Source organism: Artibeus jamaicensis, unplaced genomic scaffold, assembly GCF_021234435.1.
Source record: "Artibeus jamaicensis isolate MK-2021 breed Jamaican fruit bat unplaced genomic scaffold, CSHL_Jam_final contig_252, whole genome shotgun sequence".
Taxonomy (NCBI): Eukaryota; Metazoa; Chordata; class Mammalia; order Chiroptera; family Phyllostomidae; genus Artibeus; species Artibeus jamaicensis.
Genome location: NW_026521538.1, coordinates 1,800,170 through 1,823,886, shown reverse-complemented (window position 1 = coordinate 1,823,886; position 23,717 = coordinate 1,800,170). Strand labels below are relative to the sequence as shown.

The following is a 23,717-nucleotide window of genomic DNA, read 5'->3' as shown; positions in this document are numbered from 1 at the left end:
TTACGGGGGAAAAACCCCACCGTGAATCAGAAAAAGCAAATAGGAACATGTGGGGTGGGGGAGTCGGAGCAAGCTGTGGTAGTTATCAGTTGTGAAAAATTGGTGACGTTAATATGCTAGCGGTGTCAAAGTATGGGGGCCCAAGGCTTCTCCTGGATCTTAGGAGCAGCAGGAAGCTTAGGTGAAGACTACAGTGTGCTTGCATCCCATTTTGGAAATGTTTTGGAATAAGGAAGTTGCCTGAAGATGCGGAAATGGTCTTGTATCTTGCTAGTTTAATTTCCATACACCTTAGAATATGGAATATTGGTGACTAAACATATGACTTCCTGAAGACGTTTTAGTTATATTGTTCTTTCTATAATAAGACAGCAATGTGGCACTTCAAGAAAACTGGTAGATGGAACCTTTGTTGATCTTAGGAAGGCCTTTCTGTTCTCACATAAACAAGTTAAGTGGGAAAATATGGTTTAAATATCTGAGTCCAGTTATGTATTTCCGCTGTCAAATTCTATCTGATGAGTAGTTAGGAGTAGCTATTTCAGGGGTCTTTCTTGAATCTATATCTTTTATGTTTTATATTTTTATCAATTATCTGACTTAGCAAATTTGATCATTTGTAGATAAGGCTAGTTTTGGTGGAGGGGGAGAAAAGGAAATAGAGTTATAAAATTAATCTGCATAAACTGGTAAGTGGCTCACCTTTCTTTGCCCCTTAACTTTTGGTTGCAGAGCCACTATCACCTGATAGGATGAGATCTTGAAATTAATGATGACCACATATCCTTTTTTCAGAGGGTGAAATGTATTTAGAACCAAATGAATCAGATACTGAACAGAGTGGGTAGAATAATGATTTTAAAGAAACCCCCACAAAAGAAAACCAAAAAAAGAGGAAAAAAAAGGTAAGGGAGTTTGCCAGTTGGTTGTGTGGAAGTTCTTCAGAGACTGGCAATCTTTTCTTTTTCTATTTTTTAAAAGATTTTATTTCTTTATTTTTAGAGAGAGAGGAAGGTAGGGAGAAAGAGGGAAACATCGACGAGGGAGAGAATCATCTTATCGGTTGCCTCTCGCATGCTGTCCGACCAAGGATTGAACCTACACCCAGATGAGATGTGTGCTGTGACTGGAATTGAAGTGGTGACCTTTCACTTTGTGGGGTGATACCTGACCCACTAAGCCACACCAGTCAGGGCTTTTCTTGTTTTTTTTTTTTTTTTTAATTTATTTATTTTAATTGTTCAAGTACAGTTTTCTGTCTTTTACTACCATTGGGATGGAGTAAAAGTGTTCCTCCCTCCCTCCCTCCCACCCTCCTAGTGCTCCCCACCTTCCGCACATTTCCATCCCCCTTAGTTTTTGTCCATGTGTCCTTTATACTTATTCCTGTAAACCCTTCCCCTTTTCCCTTGAAATTCTCTCCCCTCTAGTCGCTGTCCCCCTTTTCTGTATTTCAGTGTCTTTGGTCATATTTTGCTTGCTTGATTGTTTTGTTGTTAAGCTTCCTGTTAAAGGCGAGATCATATGGTATTTGTCTTTCAATGCCTGGCTTATTTCACTCAGCATAATGCTTTCCAGTTCCATCCAAGCTGTTGCAAAGGGTAGGAGCTCCTTCTTTCTTTCTGCTGCAGAGAACTTCATTGTGTAAATGTACCATAATTTTTGGATTCATTCATTTACTGATGGGCACCTAGGTTGCTTCCAACACTTGGCTACTGTAAATTATGCTGCTATGAACTGGGGTGCATAGGTTCTTTTGGATTGGTGTTTCAGGGTTCTTAGGATATAATCCCAGCAGTGGAATTGTTGGGTCAAAAGGCAGATCCATTTTTAGTTTTCTTAGAAAATTTCATACTGTTTTCCATAGTAGTTGTACCAGTCTGCAATTCCACCAGTAGTGAACTAGGGTCCCCTTTTCTCCACAACCTCTCCAACACTTGTTTGTTGCTTTGTTTATGATGGCCATTTTAACCGGTGTAAAGTGGTATCTCATTGTGGTTTTAATTTGCATCTCTCTGATAGCTAGCAATATTGAGCATCTTTTCATATGTCTCTGGATCCTCTGTATGTTCTCCTTGGAGAAGTGTTTGTTCAAGTCCTTTGCCCACTTTTAAATTGGGTTGCTTGTCTTCTTAGAGAGGAGTCGTGTGAGTTGTTTGTATATTTTGGAGATTAAATCCTTGTCTGAGGTATCATTGGCAAATATGTTTTCCCATACACTTTTCTTGTTTTAATTGGAAGTCAAGAATTATTGTGTCTGTTAGATCTCTTTGGGGAGACCGACTCCATTCAGACTCAGGAGAAGCCAATTGCTTTATGCAAATTTGGTAATTTGCATGAGGAATATGACAGCTATATATGCCACATTGCTAGCACATTTTATCTTTGGGAAAGACATCACATTTGATTAGGTTATTATTATTATTATTTTTAAGATGAAGCACTTTAAATACCTTACCATTTTGTTTGTCAATTATACCTTAATAAACTGGTAAAAAGAATCAGCTATAATTCTAAGGGGTGAGATAGTCTGTGTAAGGAAGAAGCCCCCTAGGGTAGAGATCTGGACCTTGTTAGAGAAGGCATGGCCTTGGATCCTTGAATGGCAGAGAAGTTGCTGTGATGGAACTTACTGGAAATTCACATTGTGGAATCTGCTAGAAATTCACCCTTTAGGGCACTGGGGAAAGTTGTTTATAGAGAGGAGCTTTGGGAAGCTACTGCCTTGTGGAGCTTTGGGAAGCTACTGCCTTGTGGGTGCTGCTGACTTGTATACCGCAGGAAGGAGTCCATCACTGGAGAAGCTGCCTGTGCTGCCAGGGCCGGTGCTGGGGCGGCTGTGCACACAGCAGGAGCTTGCCTAGAGGGGCACCCTGGGCCCAGACAGGAAAGGCCCTTTCTCCTGCAGTGTCTCTTCAGTGTCCTCTGTTATAATGCTTAATATTGTGCCAGCTGGAAAAGGAAGTCTATTTAAAGGCTCTGGTTCCATTTTTGCAGAGTAAGCAATGATGGGTAAGAGGGAATAAATCGGTAACTGGTACATGTGAAGAATCATCTTATCTCCATGTTCAAAGCTTCCTTTTGTTTAGCACTTCCTAAGTCTAATTATAGAAAAGTATGAGGTGGTGTGTAAGATCTTAGTGAATGAGGAGGGACAGAAAGAAATCAGAGAGGACAAAAAAGTAATTTGTGGTTAAGTTTGCACCAAAACACATGTAAGCTTGTAAAAGTCTGTATGCATGAACCACTCCCTACCCTGGCCCCCACAATCAGTACAGTCCTTGACCCCAACTTCATTAGCCACCACAATTAATGATTTTCCCCATAACCCATACTCTGGAAGCCAGCGGGGAGCCAGGTCTTTGAGCACTAGCTTACGTGTGACTCTGGGCTTGGTGCTGTTTCCTCAACTAATACACCCATACTTTCTTGGCTGAAAAAAAAAAGTCTAGGTCTGACTGGTGTGTAGCTCAGTGGGTTGAATGCCTTTCCACAAACAGAAAGGTCTCTGGCTCCATTCCTGGTCAGAGCACATGCCCGGGTTGAGGGTTCAGTCCTCAGTTCGGAGTGTGTGTGAGAGCCAACCGATTGATGTTTTTCTCCCTCTCTTTCTCTTTCCCTTCCCCTCTTAAAAAAATAAATAAATAAAACCTCAACAGCCCTGGCTGGTGTAGCTCAGTGGATTGACCGTGGGCTGCGGACCAAAGGGTCGCCAGTTTGATTCCTAGTCAGCGCACATGCCTGTGTTGCGGGCCAGGGTCCCAGTGGGGGCCATTTGAGAGACAACCACACAATGATATTTCTCTCACTCCCTCTCTCCCTCCTTTCCCCTCTCTCTAAAAATAAAATAAAATCTTTTTTAGAAAAGATTTTATTTATTCATTTTTCAGAAGGGGAAGGGAAAGAGAGAGGGAGAGAAACATCACTGTATGTTTGCCTCTCGTGCGTTCCCGTTGGGAGCTGGCCCGCAACCCAGGCATGTGCCCTGGCTGGGAATCGAACCGTGATTCCTTGGTCTGCAGGCCCGCGCTCAATCCACTGAGCCATACCAGCCAGGGCAATAAATAAAATCTTAAAAAAAACCCCTCAACAAAAAGTCAATATGCATTCCAAATGGAATGACAGTTTTCTAGAATATTAAACCTGAAGCAAGACTCTTAAATTATGTTTAACCTACCAACTATTTATATATACACTTTGAAGCATGTTGATATTTAAAATATATAGTATTGCCTTGTTGATCCTGCAGTTTCAAACTTGCAAAGATTCTGGAGGGTATGTTGTTTATGGATAATTTTCCTTCAACTAAAGCAGTTTGTGTCTCTGAGCAAGCCACTTTGACATTTCACGTTTCCCTGTTTGGTTTTTTTTTTTTTTTTTTTATGTGGGGTTACTGCTATGTAGTTCTATGAAGCTTTAGAAATTTGTGCTTCTAATGATCTTGAAAAATATATATATGTATATATAATTTTAGAAGAGTTACTACATTTCTGCCAAGGGCTGAGTATTGCACATGAATCTTTTGAACAAGGGTAGTATTATCAGACTAATACTTTCTTATTCTTCATTTAGATTTAATCAGTTATTTGGCATAACAGCATTAAATTTGGAAGTTTTTATTTTTATTTTTACGAGAACTGTTGAATAATGTGAACGGTGAAAATAGCTGAAATAAGTTGAGCTGAAGAACTAAAGGCTGTTTTTTGTGTATGCTGTGATTGGTGCATTTGGCTGAACTGAAGGTCAGTCACATTGGAAGAAAAACCAAGACTGGTTTATGGAAAGCTAAGAAGCATTTGAATAATGTTGTGAAAGGGAGAAGCGCAAGAGAGAAGACAAAAATTAACAAAGGAAAATATAGAGAGGAGAGGGTGGCTTTCTAGGAGGGGCTGCCAGCCACAGCCACAAGGGCAGGCTTTGGGGGCCAGGACCATCATGAGTCTAGCAAGAAGTGAGACTAGGCCGAGGAGGAGGTAGGGAGGCAGGGGACCCAGGATGACCACTCTGTGCTCCGAAGGTGAAGATGGGGAAAGGAGGGCCCAGATTCCTGTCAGAGGCAGTTTTCTCTTTTAAAAAGAGATTATTTATTTATTTTTAGAGAGAGGGGGAGGGAGGGAGGAAGAGGGAGAGAAACACATGGATTTGTTGCCTCTTGCACTTTCCTAACCTGGGACCTGGCCCACAGTCCAGGCTTGTGCCCTAATCAGGAATCGAACCAGTGACGTTTCCGTTTGAGGGATGTTGCCTAAGCCACTGGAGCCACACCAGTCAGGGCAGAGGCAGTTTTGTATATTTATATTTGTTAGGATTCTTTCAGTTGTTTGTGACAGAGACTTAAACTCAAACTAGCTTGAGTAAAAAGAGACATTATCGATTGGCCTAAGAAACTGAAAAGTTCAGCGTATAGATCAAGCTCAGCGTAATCTGTACTGGTGATCTCAAATCTCAGTGTCACTAGGCATCTGTTTCTGGCTCTCTTAGGTCTGGTGTCCTCTGTTGTTGCTTCATAGGAAGGCAGGTTCTTCGCAAAAGGTGGCAGTAAAGGACCACCAACAGCTTTAGCCATACATTCCACTAGTTAGTTAAGCAATCTTATTGTCTAGCAAGAGTTTTGGAATTGAGTCCTTTGGTCCTGTTCTGGCCTGTGGGTCTTTGCCTCAGTCATTGGGGAGTATAGAGTGTTTTGATTAGTTACTCCTGGGTCATTTTGCTCGCATTTGGTGTCCAGGGGGAAGGAAGCATCAGCTCACCAAACCACGTGGACTGAAAGCTGGAGAGAGGTTAGTGCTCCAAGGAGAATAGGGGTGCTGTTACCAGAGGAAGGGGGAAGTAGAGGTTAGGGGGCCCAAACAGCAGGTGCCTGCTGCCGTCTAACTCTCCCGTGAACTTCCCTCTGTTTAAGGTTTGTCATGACAAGGGCTCTCCACTGTTATGTGGAGAAGACATTGTATGTTTCTTAAAAACAAACAAACAAACAAACAAACAAACAAACAAACAAACAAACAGTTCCTTATTTAAGTATTATGATTATTATTTTCCAATGTCCAAACTTTACTCATTTTTAAGACCTAGCTTAGATCTCAACTCTTATATGTGGGGGAGAGATACTCTCCTACTTTTGAATTCTTAGAGCTTTTATTGTCTGTGCTGTGCAATTGGCAATTAGCTGTCTTGTGTGATGGTTATTTGTACTATTTAAAATCTGGTGGGAAAACCATTGTTCTTTAGAAAATTTATTAATAATTATGATTTTTCAAAAAAGTTAAAAATGTTCAGCTGTTATATTAATGTAGATTAGACCATCCACCAATGTTCTTTTTTGTAATTAAGTATAATGCTATCATGGGGAGTATTAGAGCAGTCTTGTCAGATGCTGACAAGCTTTGCTCAAAACTTACCTTATGAATAATTATTCAAATGTGGAGTAGGTTAGTGACTGCTAATGACATTTTATCATGGGAAGTGTGTTATTATCAAATTCACAACTATACGTTTGTATGAATCCATAACTTTTAATTTTTAAATTTTAAATTAATGTTTTAAAACAATTACTGATTTTTCAGAGAGAGGAAGAGAGAGAAATATTGATTTGTTGTTCCGTTTATTCATACATCCATTGGTTGATTCTTTTTTTTTTAAAGATTTTCTTTATTTATTTTTAGAGAGGGGAAAGGAAGGAAAAAGAGAGGGAAACAGCAGTGTGTGGTTGCCTATTGCATGCCCCCTACTGGTCACCTGGCCTGCAACCCAGGAATGTTCCCTGACTGGGAATCCAACTGGAGACCCTTTCCTTTACAGGTCCGTACTCAATCCACTGAGCTACGCTGGCCAGGGCCATCGATTGATTCTTATATGTGCATTGGCTGGGGATTGGACCTGCAACTTTGGTGTATGGGACAACGCTCTAACTGAGCTATCTGGCCAGGGACTTTAAAAAAGATTTTTAAATTAATTTTTGAAAGAGAGGAGTGGGTGGAGGGTGGAGAAAGAGAGAGAGAGACAGACAGGCAGTGACATGGATTTATAGTTCTACCTTTTTATGCCTTCACTGGTCACTTCTTGTATGTGCCTCCACTGGGGATCAAACCCACAACCTTGGCGTATGGGAGGATGCTTTAACTGAGCTACTGGGGCAGTGGAGCTGTAGCTGTTAAGATATTAAGATGAAAGCAATAAATAACAATAATTATTTACTAAATTAAATATAGGCAATTGGTCAGGTTGAGCTATCACCTAAAAGCTAGACACCAATTTTTGTTACTGCAAGAATGAAACAGAACCACAGAAAAAGAAAAATTCAATTCAAACTCCTGCCAGCTGAATTTAGTTATGCCATAATATTAACCCTTGAGCTTTTTAAAAAAGATTTTATTAAAAAAAAAATTTTAAAGCCCTGGCTGGTGTAGCCCAGTGGATTGAGCACAGGTCTGTGAACCAGAGGATTGCGGTTCGATTCCCAGTCAGGGCACATGCCTGGGTTGCAGGTCAGTTCCCTGCAGGCCAGTTCCCAGCAGGGGACGCACAAAAGGCAACCACACATTGATGTTTCTCTCCCTCTCTCCTTCCTCTCTAAAAATAAATAAAATCTTAAAAAAATAAATAAAAGATTTTATTTATTTTATTCTTAGACAGAGGGGAAGAGAGGGAGAAGACTGAGAAAAACATCAGTGTGTGGCTGTCTCTTGAGTGCCCCCAACCGCGGACCTGGCCTGTAGCCCAGGCCTGTGTCCTGACTGGGCATTAAACCTGTGACCCTTTGGGTCACAGGCTGGTGCCCAGTCCACTGAGCCACACCAGCCAGGGCAACCCTTGAGCTTTTGAAGAGTTATTACATAATTAAAATATTATTTATACTTACAAGTATGAAAATTAGATGTTTTCCTTAAAAGCATATAGATCAGTTTCAAATAAAGGTAATTAAGTTTAGGCCTTATTTATTTATTTATTTATTTGCTTACTGACCAGAGTGTATTACATAGCACAAAAACTAATTTGGCATTCAGTAAGATTACAAAATACAACAATTATCTTAGCCAATCTATAACAGATAAATTTCTCCCAGTTCAACAGAAAGTGTTATCCAACATAACATATAAAGCTACATTCACTTCAAAATGTTCCTGATTATATGAACTGAGTTTTCTTTTTTTTTTAAAATTTTTCACCATAGAAATGATTTGGTTCATCTTCGTCCAAGTTTCTGAAATGTGTTGTAATAAAAAAGTAAAACAGTATTTTACATTCTTTAAAATACTATGTTATCTGATTAGAGACAAAGGTGTCTCAACCAGGTTCTATAAATATCAATAAAAAAAGAAAATCATGAATGAAATATAGAAATTACATAGTTCTTAATATTAAATTTGTAATTGCATGTCACTATAATGATAACTAAATTTGCTACTGTGCTTTAGTTATACTTTTTGGGAGGAGAGAACCTCATTATTTAGAAACTAACTATAGAATTACTTTGGGATTATATATATAATGCAGAGTTCTTCATTTGTCTTATTTTCATACTGAATACAATTACAACAGTAAAGCCAAGTATATAGTGACAGTGAAACTAAAGAAAAACTCACCAAAAAACAAGAAATAGGGGAAGATCAAAAGCCAAGAAAGTGTACAGCAATGTATTTAGTAACATTTTACTCAACACTATCATTATATACTTTTTACTATCTAAAAATTTTTTTTATACTTTAGTCAGAGATCACTACATGCATTGTATAAGAAGCCCTTTGAAGTTTGGCTAACTTTTATATACTTAAATCTGTTTATCATTTTATAGGTTTCTGAATTATAGAATCCCCCAATTGCTCTGTTGTTTGCAATAATAGTTATTTCATTCAAGTAACAAGGTCTACTTCGTTATTTCCTCTTGGTGAGGTCATTTTGTGGCAGCTATCCTTGTGACCAAGCTCTCCTCAATTAGCTGGTGTTCAGTCTGCTTTAATTGTTAGGATGACCTTAAGCAAGAGATCAGTTGTTTTTTTTTATCTGTGCTTTTCATTAAATAAACATGGCTTTTAAATATTAAAAATCAGTGCACCAATGTGAAACATGCACTTATGGCATCATGTTAACAATTTTCATTGAAAATTTGAGTCTGGGGTATGTGTGTTAAAATTGTACAGAGGCTAAAATCTAAATTTTATTAAAGCATAAACATTTTAACTGACAATAGATTCTTTTTAGGTGTTCAGAAATAAAAGTGTTGAAACAAATTGGAATATTTACATTTTTAACAATTTCAAAATTATTATATAATTTATGTAGCATAAAATCTCATATGTTAGAATTTATCTTTTCAATATTACATCATCTTATCAGTTGGTGTCATTCAGAGTGCTGGGCGGGAAAGTGTACATGTTGTGTTTACCAAGGTGGCAGTTGCTTAAGATTTGCTACAGGGAAAAAAGTCTCGTAATAACTTTCAGTTTCAGAGGAGTTTGACATATGTCCAAAGATCTCTTTAAAATACTGGTGCTTAGGAGGCTAATATATGCAGGTGCAATAAAACAAAAATTGTTTGCAACCTAATTTTCAAAGTCATCTAATTGGGCCTCCAAACGCTAATTGCAACTAGAATTGGCCATTTGTATTTTTGAAAATACAAGTAGTGGAGCAAAATAAATACAATCTTGTAGTGCTTAGTGGTTTTAACCTTTGGAGGCCAGAGACTTACTTTGGTCTCTTGTTCCTATATCTTATAATTTCTTAAAATTGCAAAGCATTCAGTACATCATGGTTAGTTTGGTTTTAATGACACATGAGTGGCTCTGATTTCTTGTTTGGCTACCGTGTGTCTCAGAAAAGCAATTAACCTTATGCTACTTGATGAAGATACTTGTGATTAGGTTGATAGAATATTGACTAAGGTATTGACTCTCTTGAGAATTTTCAATATGTAAACTTGTATAGATATGAACCAGTTATGTGCCAGAGCAAAACCATTTATTGTCTCTTGGATAGTGTCACTCTGAACTTTGGAACAAGTGGGTTTGGTAATAGTCTTTTGAAACCTAATATGATCATATACAGAAATACTTTATGAGTTTTAATAGCCTGAGGCTCATGATGTTTAAAGTCTGTAGAAAAGAGAGTTTCCTGAAGCTTTGACTACTTTTTTTGAAGGATTAATAGCTATTGTTTTAGCCCTCACCTGAGGATATGTTTACCGATTTTAGACAGAGAGAAAGGGAGAGAAAGAAACATTGATGTGAGAGAGAAACCTCAATTGGTTATTTCTCATATGAGCCCTGACTAGGGATTGAACCTGCAACTTAAATATGTACCCTGACCAGAATTGAACCAGCAACTTTTTGATGCATGGGATAGTGCTCCAACCAACTGAGCCACTTGTCCAGGGCAAGGGGTCAATAGCTTTTATGCATAGATAACAAGGCACCATATTTATTTTCAGTAAGTATCTTACAGAACTTTCTCTAAATAAGTAGGATATTTGGTGTTACTTTTTAAAAAAAATATTTTATTTATTTATCTTTAGAGGGGAAGGGAAGGAGAGAAATATCAATGTATGGTTGCATCTCGTGCGTCCCATATTGGGAACTGGCCTGCAACCCAGGAATGTGCCCTGACTGGGAATTGAACTGTGATACTTTGGTTCGCAGGCGTGCACTCAATCCACTGAGCTACACCAGCCAGGGCTTGGTGTTACTTTTCATTTCTTTCTTTCTTTTTTAAGAAAATCACTTTATTCTAATTGATTCACAAACATAGCATCACACAAGCTGGTTTAAGGAGGCCACACAAACATTTGCCCAGCCCCAAATTCAATGCCACCTCAGTGAACTGCTATATAGTAAGAACACTGTTTTCCATTGCAGTTCTGAGGCAAGGAAGTTAATGGTAGAGAGGTTTAACTGGTAGTTTCATACTTTCACTATCAATTATATCTTTATACTAAATTAACTTGGTCATGAGAGATGATTTTCCATTTCCTCTATATGAACCTCTTGATTAGGCTAATCCATTTGCAAACCTGTACTGTTTTAGTACCTTGCTGAAAACCTCACAAAGCTTAAGGTCACTCTGGTTCTGTGCACAGTCCAAAAACTTTCATCACACAGTGGCACAGGCCAAACTGCTGCTGGTGCTGGGATGTTGGCTGAGTTCCTTGAGGCTCCTGGTAAGTGATGTCAGGCCTTGAGGGCTCAGCATTACTTCCTCCACTGGAGCCCCCAGGGATGGCATGACCTAGCGTGTGGCTGACAGCAGAGCCCACAGCCACACCAGCTGTACTGGTTGCCATCTGGACCATGAGACCTGGCTTCTGGAGGGCAGCAGCAGGTGAGTCCATAGCAGATGGTAGAGCTGGTGTTGGTGGCTGAGCTGCCTGTGCTGGCCTGGGTGCAGTTCTTACCTGAGGTGCCTTGCTGGCCAGGGGGGCCACGAGGGAGGTGGGACTTCAGCTTCCACATGGAATCATAACTGGGCTGTGGCTCTGTGTCTGAAGTGCCTGGTGTTACATTTCTAATACAAGTAAACTACCTATTGCATACCACCTATGAGCAGCAACAGAATTGTTGTTACCCCTTGGTATCTTAGAGGGATTGGTTCTAAGACTCCCGGTCCTCACAACAAAATCCATGGATGTGCAAATCCCTTACACGAAATGGTGTACTATTTTAGACCTGGCTGGTGTGGTTCAGTGAATTGAGTGCCGACTTGCAAACGAAAGGGTTGCCGGTTCGATTTCCAGTCTAGGGCACATGCCTGGTTTGCCAGCCAGGTCCCCAGTAGGGGTCACGTGAGGGGCAACCACACATTGATGTTTCTCTACCTCTCTTTTTTCTTCCCTTCTCCTTCCTAAGAATAAATAAATAAAATCTTTTAAAAATGGTGTAGCATTTGAATATAACCCACTTAAATCCTCCTGTGTACTTTAAATCATGTCTAGAGTACTTTTAATACCTAATGTAAATGGTTGTTATGCTGTATTGTTTGGAAATAATGACAAGGACAGAAGTCTCTACATGTTCAGTATAGATGCACCCACCAGTAGGCCTGGCTGTTGATGTCATGTCGGCAACAATGTAACATTTTTAAAATGTTTTTTGTTCCTGCAACAAGCCAATATGGAGGGGTGACTATAACACCAATTCTTGTGATATCCAAAATAATAAAAATTGACAAATAAATGTATATCAATAAATTAGTGTTATTGTTACTCTGAGGAAGAGTAATTAGCCTTTTTGACTGAGAACATTACATGTTATTCCATAGGGCAAAAATCTGAAGTCAGGTTTCCAAAAATGTTTAGGTTAAGAGATAAGCAATCAAGAAATCTTGCGTTTTTCCTGAAAGTGGCCAGAGGTGACCTCTGAAAATGGTTTGCTATTCACTTGATCCAAAAAACCTCCACGAATTTATGCAAATCGAGAGGTTCAAATCTTCATGTTCACTTTAAGAACAATCATGAAACTGCCCAGACCCTCAAGGGTATGCACACTTGAAAAGCCACCAAGTACCTGAAAGACGTCACAAGCAACATGTGCCATTCCGTCATTACAGTGGTGGAGCTTGGTAGGTGTACTCAGGCCAAACAGTGGGGCTAGACACAGGGTCGGTGGCCCAAAAAGAGTGCTGAATTTTTGCTGCACGTGCTTAAAAATGCAGAGAGTAATGCAGAACTTAAGGGTTTAGATGTAGATTCTCTGATCATTGAGCACATCCAGGTGAGCAAAGCTCCCAAGATGTGGCACAGAACTTACCAAGCTCGCGGGCAGGTTGACCCACACATGAGCTGTCTCTGCCACGTTGAGATATCCTACTGAAAAGGAGCAGACTGTCCCTAAATCAGAAGAGGAGGCTGCACAAAGGGAAAAGATACCAAGAAGAAACTGAAGGAACGAAAGCTTATGGTCTGGGAGTAAATTCAGCATAAAATAAATGTTAAAAGTAAAAGCAGAGTGTTGGTTGTCTTTAGTAAATATATTTCAAGTGATGATATGAGTTTTCTTCTGATTAGAATTAAAAACAGATTACTGTATTTTGTTGTATATGATACACACTTTTTTGCTCAAATTTTTGAGGGAAAAATAAGGATTTTTTTTTACATTTTTACATGGGTAGTACTAATTCTGTATCTGTATGTTTTTAATTCTTTTAAAAATATTTTATTTATTTATGTTTAGGAAGAGGGGGAGGAAGGGAGAAAGAGAGGGAGAGAAACATCAGTGTGTGGTTGCTTCATGCACGCCCCCAATTGAGGATCTGGCCTGACCTGCAACTCAGGCATGGCCTTGACTGGAAATCTAACAGTGACCCTTTAATTTGCAAGCTGGCACTCAATCCACTGAGCCACGCAAGCCAGGGCTAATTTTTTTTTTTTAAGATTTAAAAAATTTATCTTTAGAGGGGAAGGGAAGGAGAGAAGTATCGACGTATGGTTGCCTCTCGTGAGTCCCCTGCTGGGAACTGGCCTGCAACCAAGGCATGTGCCCTGACTGGGAATCGAACTGCGGTTGTTCGGTTCACAGGCCTGTGCTCAGTCCACTGAGCTACACCAGCCAGGGCAGGACTGATGTTTTTAATTCTTTTACTTAGGCTTATGCATTAAAAATGTAACTGTAGAAAGCAATGATATCTATATGCAAAATAACACCCTGGAATATGATAATCAGTTTTGTTTCTAAACTTAAATAAATAAATAAATAAATAAATAAAAAGTTGAATTAAAAAATTAAAATGAAAAAAAATTTTTCATGAAAGTTGGGGCAAAAAATGTGAGCGTGCATTATACATGGGAACACATTGTACATGGCAAAATATGGTATTCTGTTTGCCCTATGTCATTAATTTTGGTTTATAAGCATACTGTCTTGAAAAAAATCTTTCATCTCTAAGTAGTTTTCCAATTTAATTTAGATTAAGTTACTCTAATACTTTGAATTTATTGAATAGTTCAAGTTGAGACCAAATATAATGGCCAAATATATTTTTGCAGACTTTTGGAATCTACATTAAAGATAGGAGGTTCATAATACAAAACTTTGGACAGCTACTCATAAAGGCAGACCTTGGGATGTAAATGTTTCAGGATTTTTGTCTAAGAAATTGGATATTGTTCCCTGATATCTTACAGTACTACTTATCAACTTTGTATTGTTTTTGTTGCAAAAAACAACAAAACCCGGCCAGTATAGGCATATGGGGTCTGTTTTATTTCTTTATGCACAACTTTTATGATACCAGTTTAAATTTGACATGTAGAAAAGGAAAGAATAATAGCCTCTTGCTTGTTACTTGTATGTGTTCCTGTCTAACAAAGGGACGCGTGTCAAGTCATGTTTCAGAGCCATGCTTCATAGGGTGGGAAAGCAGTGAGAGAGTGCATACTTCTCTCAGGGTGGTAAGTTAGGTTTAGGGAACTTTAAATATAGCTCATATTTTGATGGAGTTGCCAAGGTTGTGGTTCTTGGAGAACAAATCAAGTTAAGCAATTCACTAGGGAGGAAACATTTAGTTTTGTGGGTATGAAGTTTTAATAGGAGTCAGCCAAGAGATACATTGGCAGGTACAGGTTTTTTCCCTTTGGATTTTGCTGATTGATGGCTTCAACATGCTTCAAAGGTACATGCATTTCATTTTTCTGTAACTGATTTTTTAGCTGTGGGTTCTGTATCTAGTTCTTTCACTAGGCATATCACCTTTCATGTAGGGTTCCATCTAGTGGTAAAAGTAATCATTGCAGACTATAAATAGGATATAAAAATTATCCTTTTTGAGGGATAGGTCTTGCCTTTATCACTCTTTGGGATAGTTACCTAGTATATGCATTTAAATTCTGAAGCCATTTGCTATCTCTGTGCCTACACACCTAGCCTAATTCTGGTTCTGGCTATCTAAAACTTTTATGATCAGGAAATTAACTTTTAGTATGTACTTTGATTTTCTATGATATGTACATCAAGTTATACCAAAGTTTAGGTCAAAACTACTTAGTTCTTTAAAATAATTTGACATGAAAAATGTTGATTATACATATGAATATGTAGAATAATATCAACACTTTTCCTGCACTTGGATTCAACAAATCTTAATATTTGCCATATTTACTTCAAATGAACCCCTCCCTTTTCCCATAGCTCAGGGATTATCACAAGAGCATTTCTAGCAGCCTAGAATCTCCTCTCATATTCTCAGGCCTCCTCTTAAGTACTAATCCCCAGAGGTAACCATCATCCTAAAATTTATGGTAAATAAATCTTTGCTTCTCTTTACAATTTTCCCCACTTAAGCAAGTGTCTCTAAATACTCTAGTTTTGTCTGTTTTTAAAATCTGATATAAATAGCATTATATAGTAAATGGTTTCTGTGTATGTGTGACTTCTTTTGCTCATCATTGTATGTGAGATTCATCCATGACGGTACATATAACTAGAATTTGTCCGTTTTCATTGCTGTAAGGTATGCCATTGTATATGCCACAATTTTTATTTTTATTTATTTATTTTAAAAAGATTTTATTTATTTTTAGAGAGGGGAAGGAAGGGAGAAAGAGAGGGAGAAAAACCTACCAATGTGTGAGAGAAAGTTTGCTTCTTGGACACCCCCAAGTGGGGGCCTGGCTCGCAACCACAACCAGGCATGTGCTCTGATGGAACCCCACCCATGACCTTTTGGTTCGCAGACCAGCACTCAATCCACTGAGCCACACCAGCCAGGCTAGTCTATCATTGTTTTTTGATTTGCATTTCACTGATGACTAATGTATTGGTAGCTTTTTCTATGAATATATTGGCCATTTGGCTATTCTTTTTATGAGATTTTGTTGAAATCTCATGCCAGCTTTTCAGCTGGGTCATTGTTTTTTTTCTTATTGATTAGTAAGGATACTTAATATAATCAAGATTTGACCCTCCCCTTTTTTGGCTATGTATATTGCAGTTATACTTTCCCATTCTCTGGCTTTTTCACTTTCTTAATGGTCTCTTTTGGTGACTATAAGTTCTTATGTTAATGAAGTGAAATCTGTTAATGTTTTTCTTTATGATTAATACTTCAAAAAATTATTTACCCATCTTAAGTTTAAGAATATATTTGTATATTACCTTCTAGTAGGTTTATCATTTTGCTATTAACCTTTAGACCTACAGTTCATTTGGAATTGATCTTTGTGTACGGTGTGAGATAGGTGTCAGTTGTAATTTTTCTTCCTCCTATCCGGTCATCCATTTCCCACTGATTGGCAGTGCCACTTTGATCTTGAATCCAGCAAAGAAAGTAGAAAAAAGGAAGCAAAAAAGAGCAGAAATGAATGAAATAAGCAACAAACATAATAGAGGGATTCAACAAGACCTTGACAAAGCTAATAATTGATAATAATTGAAACCTTCAATCAGATCCATACATTAAAAAAGAGAAACCGTAAATTACCAATGTCAGGGACAAGGAGGAGGACATGCCCATGGAACCCAGACACACTAAAAAGTTCCTGCAGGGCTGTTACAGACAAGCTTATTTATGTGAAATAGATATTTTCCTAGAAATACACAGCTTACCAAAATTAATACAAGAAATAGAAAATTTGAATAGCCAATGCACATAATTGAATATATAATTCAAAACCTTCTCACAAAGAAATATCTATATCTACATGGTTTCATTAGCCAATTTGATCAAACATTTAAATAAAAACAAGAACATAATGACAAAAAGATTAATGATTTAGGAAAACATGTAATTATTAGAGTTGACAAACATAATATCTGAGAGGAAAAATTAACTGGATGGACTTAATAGTGGACTAGAGACTGGACAATAAAAGATTAATGAACTTGCCCTGGCTGGTGTGGCTCAGTGGTTTGAGCGCTGCCTGCTAACCAAAGGGTTGCTGGTTTGATTCCCAGTCAGGGCACATGCCTGGGCTGTGGGCCAGGTCCCCAGTAGGGGGCATGTGAGAGGCTACAATATACTGATGTTTTTCTCCCTCTCTCCCCCTGTCTAAAAATAAATAAAATTTAAAAAAAAAAGGAAAAAGATTAATGTACTTGAAGACATAGCAAACTAAAATAGGGGAAGAAGTTGAAAAATAAATAAACAGAACCTCAGTTACCTATGGAACAATTGGATTTCCTCAAAAAAGGAAGAAAAGACAAATGAAAAAAGAATGGTCACAATTTCTCTAAATTATTATCATTTTTTAAACTTTATTTTAACTTTGTTTTTATTGTTGACACTATTATGGATATCCCCCCTTTGCCCACTTCTACCCCGTCCTGCCTCCCTTCCCTCTGGCAGCTGTCAGTCTGTTCCATGTTATCCAGGCCTCCGTTTCTATCTTGTTTATCAGTTTATTTTGTTCATTAGATTCCGCATATAAGTGAGATCATATGGTATTTGGATAAAGCCAGTCAGAGAGTTGAGTGTATTTTTAAAATAAATTTTAGGCATACTGATTAATTCTGGATGCTAATCCTTTTAAATGCAAAACAGTTTTTTTCCAGTTTATGGCTATCTTTTATTATTACTTTTAAAGTTTGAAATTTGCTTTTTATTTTTTATGAATAGATAGATATGTTCACATGAATCAAAAATCCAGAAAGTACAAAAGAGCATACATACAGTGAAAAGTGTCTCCCCCACTGCTTTCATGCAGTTCCTCTCTCCAGAGGCATGTGACTTCATTTTTTTAAGAACTTTGTTTAAAATGCCACTTGCTTGTAGAAATTTTAAATTTTAATGTAGTTCAGTGTATCAGTCTTTTATTTGTGGATTGTACTTTTTATCTTGTTTAAGAAACCTTTCCTCTGCTTCATTAATTTATTCTTCTATACTCTTTTTAAACTTTTTAAAGATTGGCTTTCTGTATTTAGATCTTATTTCTGCCTGGAATTTATTTTTTTGTGTATGAGGTGAGGTAGGGATCACCTTCCTTCCATTTTATAAAACTACTTGTTCTTATATTCCTGCATTACGTGATTGTTTCACCTAATACAACTTCCAGTGTGATGGGAGACTACTGTTGGATTTCATCTGTGTATTGGCAAATGCAATGAACTGGTCCAGTTTTTAATTTCTTTTTTGTTCCTTTTTGCAGATGAGTGCTTAGAGTCCGAATAAGTACCGCCTTTCAGGCCCCATAATGTGTCCTTGTGTCCTGTAACATGCCTGGAATTTGTGTAGGCTCCAGGGGGGCGGGGAAAGGAGGGTTCCTTTGTCACAAGAAACAAGGAGAAAGCTTTTTCCCTGTCTCTTCCATTTACCAATGCCTCATCCGAAGCTTTCAACTCTTATGTAAGAAATTTATTTTTCTTGAACTGGAACAAACTTAGAGTTTGTTTTAAAATAAGATATGGCAGAGTAGGATGTTGTATTTGCTTAAATATAGTATTTTTTCTTTATTCCTTGAAATCTCTTCAATTCTTAGCCATGCTTTTGGATATTCTCTGCTTTATATTGTGGAATCCTGTATTCTGTGGTAGGGGTTAGCAGTCTTCGTGATATGGGGATAATTTAAAAACATAGCCCACCATGCCTGTCTTTTCCATCTCTCATCTTCCATTTTGCTTCTTTTTTTTTTAAAATAGTTTCTCTTACATCTTACCTTGCCAGATGCTCTACTCAGAAAAAGTGAGGAAGAAGGGGAAAAAACTAAGTTAAAGAAATTAAAGTGTGGCAAAACAAGAGTGAATGATTGTGGGAAGGAAGGGGAAAAAAAGCAGAAGGGGAAAGGAAATGGAGATTGCTTGTTACTTGTGTGTTAGGACTCCCAAGGTATCTTTTTCTTGTGTTTTTTGTGAACAGGTAGGGGCAGCCTTGAACTTACTCATTTTTTTACCTGTTCTACCTACTTAGGAAGGAGTGGACTTGGGGGCAGTGGTCAGGTAGGAAGGAGTCTTTTGAGAAACAATGTAGTTGGGACTTTGTTCTTCTAGCTACTTCTAGCTCCTCTCTTGCTGGTGTGTTTGATCCAGTTTAGTGCCATAGAGTCGACTGAGGTACAAGTTTTAGACTCTTAACTGAGTCTTACTTGGGATGATAATAAAGATCCGGAGGTTACATGTGAGTATGTGTTTATATTTTAGGGACACAATGGATGCTATTTATGTACATTTATATGTTAGAACTATTTGATCTGAAATCTGGTTTTCAGAATGAAAAGGGATGTGAAATCTGTAAAATGACAGTTTAAACTGATGAACCGTAAGACTTTTCAGTGCTGACACATTTCATGATTTTCTGGCTCTCTCTCTGTGGAGTAGTAATTTTTCATTCATAGTGATTATAAACAATTGTTTCATGTTGACTTTCGTCTTTTGACTGAAATAAACTGACATTGTGAACAGTTTAGGATAAAGTCGCTTTTGATTTTAATTGGCTTATATTATAATCATTGGCATCTTTAAGTTTATACAGAAAAAATAACCTACCTTAGTGTGTAAAAAGGTTGAGGAGGCAGGCATTTTAAGTTTTCTTTCTTTAATGACTTTTTGGCTTGAGAACACATTAATAATTTTTAATTTTTGTGTCAATTCTTATTATGTATTATCATTTTAGAGAAAAGAAGGAATATAGTAGCTACTAACTGAAGATTTGGGTTATTGATTAAAATTATGTAATAATTTTTCAAGGAAGTAGAGCTGAACTTTGAAGTTTACCTGTGCTTTGTTTTCATTATACCATTAAAAATTATCCATGCAGTGTTGGCAAAGTGTTATAGATTAGTTAGGTTTATTATTTAGAGGAGTCATTGTCACTGGAACAGTGCTTTGGTGCTTAGGTGTTGTGGAAGGCTTTTAAGTTGTGGTTGTTTTTATTGTGGAAATGTTTGAATGAGTCAGGTGAATTTCGACCTTGCTTGACAGATGTGATTACTTGTCCTTTCGGGCTTGTGTTATAGCTGCTCATCGGTTATATAATAGATTACTGTTTATATAATAAGAAGTAGAACAAGCCATTAGAGATAATTGGTAATGGGTACAAACAGGCGATGATGGGTCTGCTAAAAGAGATGGAATAACACAGTTCTTATATGTAACATATTAAAAGTAAAAGGTAGGCATTAGGAAACAAAGAACAGGGAGAGAATTATTTCTGAGAGTCTAAGATGCTTTGCCAGGAGTACAACCCAAATAATGGAGGAGCGGAATACCAGCGAAGATCAGGGGCCAACAGAACATATCTGCTGAATATTTTTATTCAGTGATAGGAGAGTGAGGTTAGAAGCAAAATACTCCTGACTTTTTCAAGTGCCTTAGGGAGAAGAATCTGTCTGAGAAAAAGTTGCACTTCGGTGATGGGACAGAGGCATTCAGGATTGAAGGATTTTTAAATAAAACCTATTTCTGGATCTGGGCAAGGCTGAATTAAATTTATATTTTACATACTGTGCCTTACATTCTAGTGAAGAATTTTTGGTTATGAGGAACAGAATTCAAGAGGGCCTGGCTCAATTAAAGGGAGTTAATTATAAAGAAATGCCTTCTTGTGTAGAGACCCAGGAACCCAAGAACCCTATGGATAACTGTCTTTAAAATGCCTATGACACTATTTAAATTTAGTTTTAGCTCCTAAATAGTATTAGGTTTACTGGCACATGGTTCCTGTGGTGTTTGAGACTGGTCTGAACATGGTGCTGGCAGCAGTTGGTCACTGCATAGGAAATACTGTCTAGTATTGGCTATATTCCCAAGAAGGCCTTAGTCAGATGATTACCCATTGCTGTGTTAGGGGAACAGCTGCAGGTCTGATGTTTTACAAGTGATAATCCAGGGTTTCACTGTTTTAATGAGGAAACGTCTATGTGACAACCAATTCTAGTATGTCATTAGATTTGGGAGGCTGTAGGGGTCTGTGTCTTCCTACGTTGTATCCCTGAAATTAAGAGGCAAGTTCAGGTCATATAACAGAGGCTGTCTATCTGGTGTCTTTTCTTTAAACTCAATTTCTGAGAACTAGGTGGGAATAGCTTAAACAGCAACCAGTCCAAAACTGTCTTCTTTTGTGCGGTGAACAGATTAAGAATAAGGTTTTCCAAAAGGCCAATGTGTAGATTAACCCTCAGAAAGAGTGAATAATTATGTGGTTGAGAGGGCATGAGAAGGACATAAAAACGATCCCCCCAAGGTTCTTCTGTTTCACGTTTTTCAGTGATGCCATTTGCAGTTTTGTTATCTGCAATGACTCTTCCCTTCGAGGCCAGCCCATCATCTTCAACCCTGACTTTTTTGTGGAAAAACTCCGGCATGAGAAACCTGAGGTGTTCACTGAGCTGGTGGTTAGCAATATCACAAGGCTCATTGATTTGCCTGGAACCGAGCTGGCTCAGCTGATGGGAGAAGTGGACCTGAAGTTGCCCGGTGGGGCTGGTGTGGCGACAGGCTTCTTCCGGTCTCTGATGTCTCTCAAGCGAAAGGGTAAGAGAATGTCTGGGAAGGGTGCACCTGTCTCGGTGGCTTCCTGGGTGTCACTCTTCACATCTGCATGTTCCTTGAGGAGTTGATAATACCATAAAGCAAAATCAGTCATTTTTTTCATTTTCCTAAGTAGTGTAACAATAAAAATTGTAAAAATAGTCTAGATAAACTGAAGCAAATATATATCGGTCCTCAAGAGATGACATATTAGTTATTAGTTTACATATTTATCAGGGGCACCTTGATTTTCATGCCCTATTAATACTATACTAAAATAATATTTAAGAAAACCAATTATACAGCTAGAAGTACAGTAAAGATAATTTGAACTTTTTTTTTCCTATTTTCACTGCAGTTGTTAAGTTTCCAAATATTTTCATTCCATGGAATGCTCTAAAGAAGCAAATACCTATGAATTAACAAAAAAAAAGCCTTCTCAGAAAATAATTTGTAGTGCTGCTTTTGATATTAAAGAGGTACTATTTTATTTTATTAAATATAAGGAAATTATTAAGGTAGCAAAAAGTTTAAACATGATAAGCGATCAGACCCTGTGCCGACTCCAGTGGATAATCTGTCATGCTTTGACAATTATGACTCTGAGGTGCTATTACCTATTTTTTTTTTAAATTAAATATCAGCATTTCAGGTATTGTTACTTAAATAAGAAGATGGTCTTTGCCTTCAAGGAACCTGCAGTCTAACATTAAACTTGCAGAGTTGATTGAGAGTTGTTTTGATTGCATGTTCTGGTGTGCTTCCAGCTCCGAGGTTTTTGTTAATTGACCTTGTGAAAGCGTTTGCTGAACTGTGACGTAGGTTTCAGTCTGCTGATTGTGTACTGTTTGTGGAAAATATGGTCCTGTCCTATCGTATTTGTTTTTTTTTTTTAGAAAAAGGAGTAATATTTGGATCCCCACTGACAGAGGAAGGCATTGCCCAGATATACCAGTTAATTGAATATCTACATAAAAGTAAGACTACTTGAAATTTTGTTGTTCTTTGTTAATGAAGAATTGTCAGCTTTCTGCGGAGAGCTGACGTCCTTGAGTTAGTGTGTGCCGATTAAGCATCTACAAAGGCACTAATCAGTGATGCTTTCAGGTAGCATGTTTCTATTCTCTTTTAAATTTCATCTCATGTATTGATTTGTTTTTATTCTCAATGATGTATATAAATTAGATACGGTCTATGAAATCACATCTTCCCCTTGACTCAGAGAGACCTTTTTTCTGGAAAAATACATTGTCTCTTGAGAATTATAACATTTACTCAGGGAAGCATGGTTTATCACCAAAGACACTTTCCTCTTTAGAATTCTATGATCAAAATACACTCTTCACTTAATTCCCATTTTCTATTTTAGTAGTCATGCTGCTTACGTCACTGCTGTAAGTGCTTGGCACAGCTGAGTGTATGTGAAACGTGGGCCGTTATGTGATAAATGCAACAACATTTATCAATAAATGGCTTATTCTCTGTGGGACACCGCTAGGAGCTAGAGCAGAGGTAGCAAACTGGCAGCCTGAGGGCTTATCATCTACATTCATGTATTGTTTGGCTGGCAAAGGGTTAAATTAAAAATAAAATTAGTTACCAGTGTTTTAAAATGGGGAAAATCCAGGATTTTAATTCCTTGGGGTGACAGGAAGCTCTGACATCCTTGGGCCCTGCTGCCACTTCCCCATCAGCTGGAGCACAGGTGTGTGCTCTCCGTTTGTGATGGTTCCTGCTTGTTCATGTACTGTTACCTGCCTGGCCCTTTAGGGGTTTGAACTTGGTCCTCTCAATTAGGGAGTTCTATGAAGATAAGTACATACCCAAACTGAACACATGAACTCGCATGCTTCTTTCAGAGCAAACCAAAACTGTACGTTTTCTCTTTTTTATCCCTTGATATTAGCTTAGAACCTGGTTGGGAGGGAAGCATAGTTTAGTTGGGATGGCGTGAAGGTTCCAGGAATCTTCGACAAAGGTGATCTGACAGGTTAGAGTTCCAGTTCCAGAGGAAACGGAGACTCTAGATTTATTTTAGGCTGGGAAACTGTAGCAGCAACAAACCTCCACATATGAACTCAGCCCCTTCAAACAAAGTCTTGGATGGCAAAGGAGAGGGGCCTCCAGGGAGAGCTGTCTTTTCTTCGCATTTATTTTTCAAGCTCATTTTTATTGTTTAGGTTAAAGTTGGTCTCCAGATATGCCTCAGGATGTTGAATGACTCCTGGGTGGACCGGCTCAGTCAGGTGCTCGGGTGTTCAGGATATCTCCTCAGGGGAGAGTGGGTTCTAAACTACTCTGGACAAATGGGCAAAAACCTTTTCCATGGACTTT

General features: G+C 38.1%; 1 protein-coding gene and 1 pseudogene across 3 annotated transcripts in view; one reads left to right on the top strand and one right to left on the bottom strand.

Annotated features, from left to right (window-relative positions):
• The window catches only part of ARHGAP19 (Rho GTPase activating protein 19), a 66,693-nt gene that overhangs the window by 5,970 nt on the left and 37,006 nt on the right, over positions 1 to 23,717 (top strand). For all 3 annotated transcript variants that reach the window (XR_005081632.2, XM_037138929.2, XM_037138930.2), the window contains exons 2-3: positions 21,121 to 21,386; positions 22,280 to 22,360. Coding sequence is in view for 2 of the 3 variants with exons in the window: in XM_037138929.2 (XP_036994824.2) it covers positions 21,121 to 21,386; positions 22,280 to 22,360 (347 nt within the window). In the remaining variant the exon portion in view is untranslated. The remainder of the gene's footprint in view (positions 1 to 21,120; positions 21,387 to 22,279; positions 22,361 to 23,717) is intronic.
• On the bottom strand, positions 10,984 to 11,452 carry LOC119044486 (coiled-coil-helix-coiled-coil-helix domain-containing protein 2-like; annotated as a pseudogene).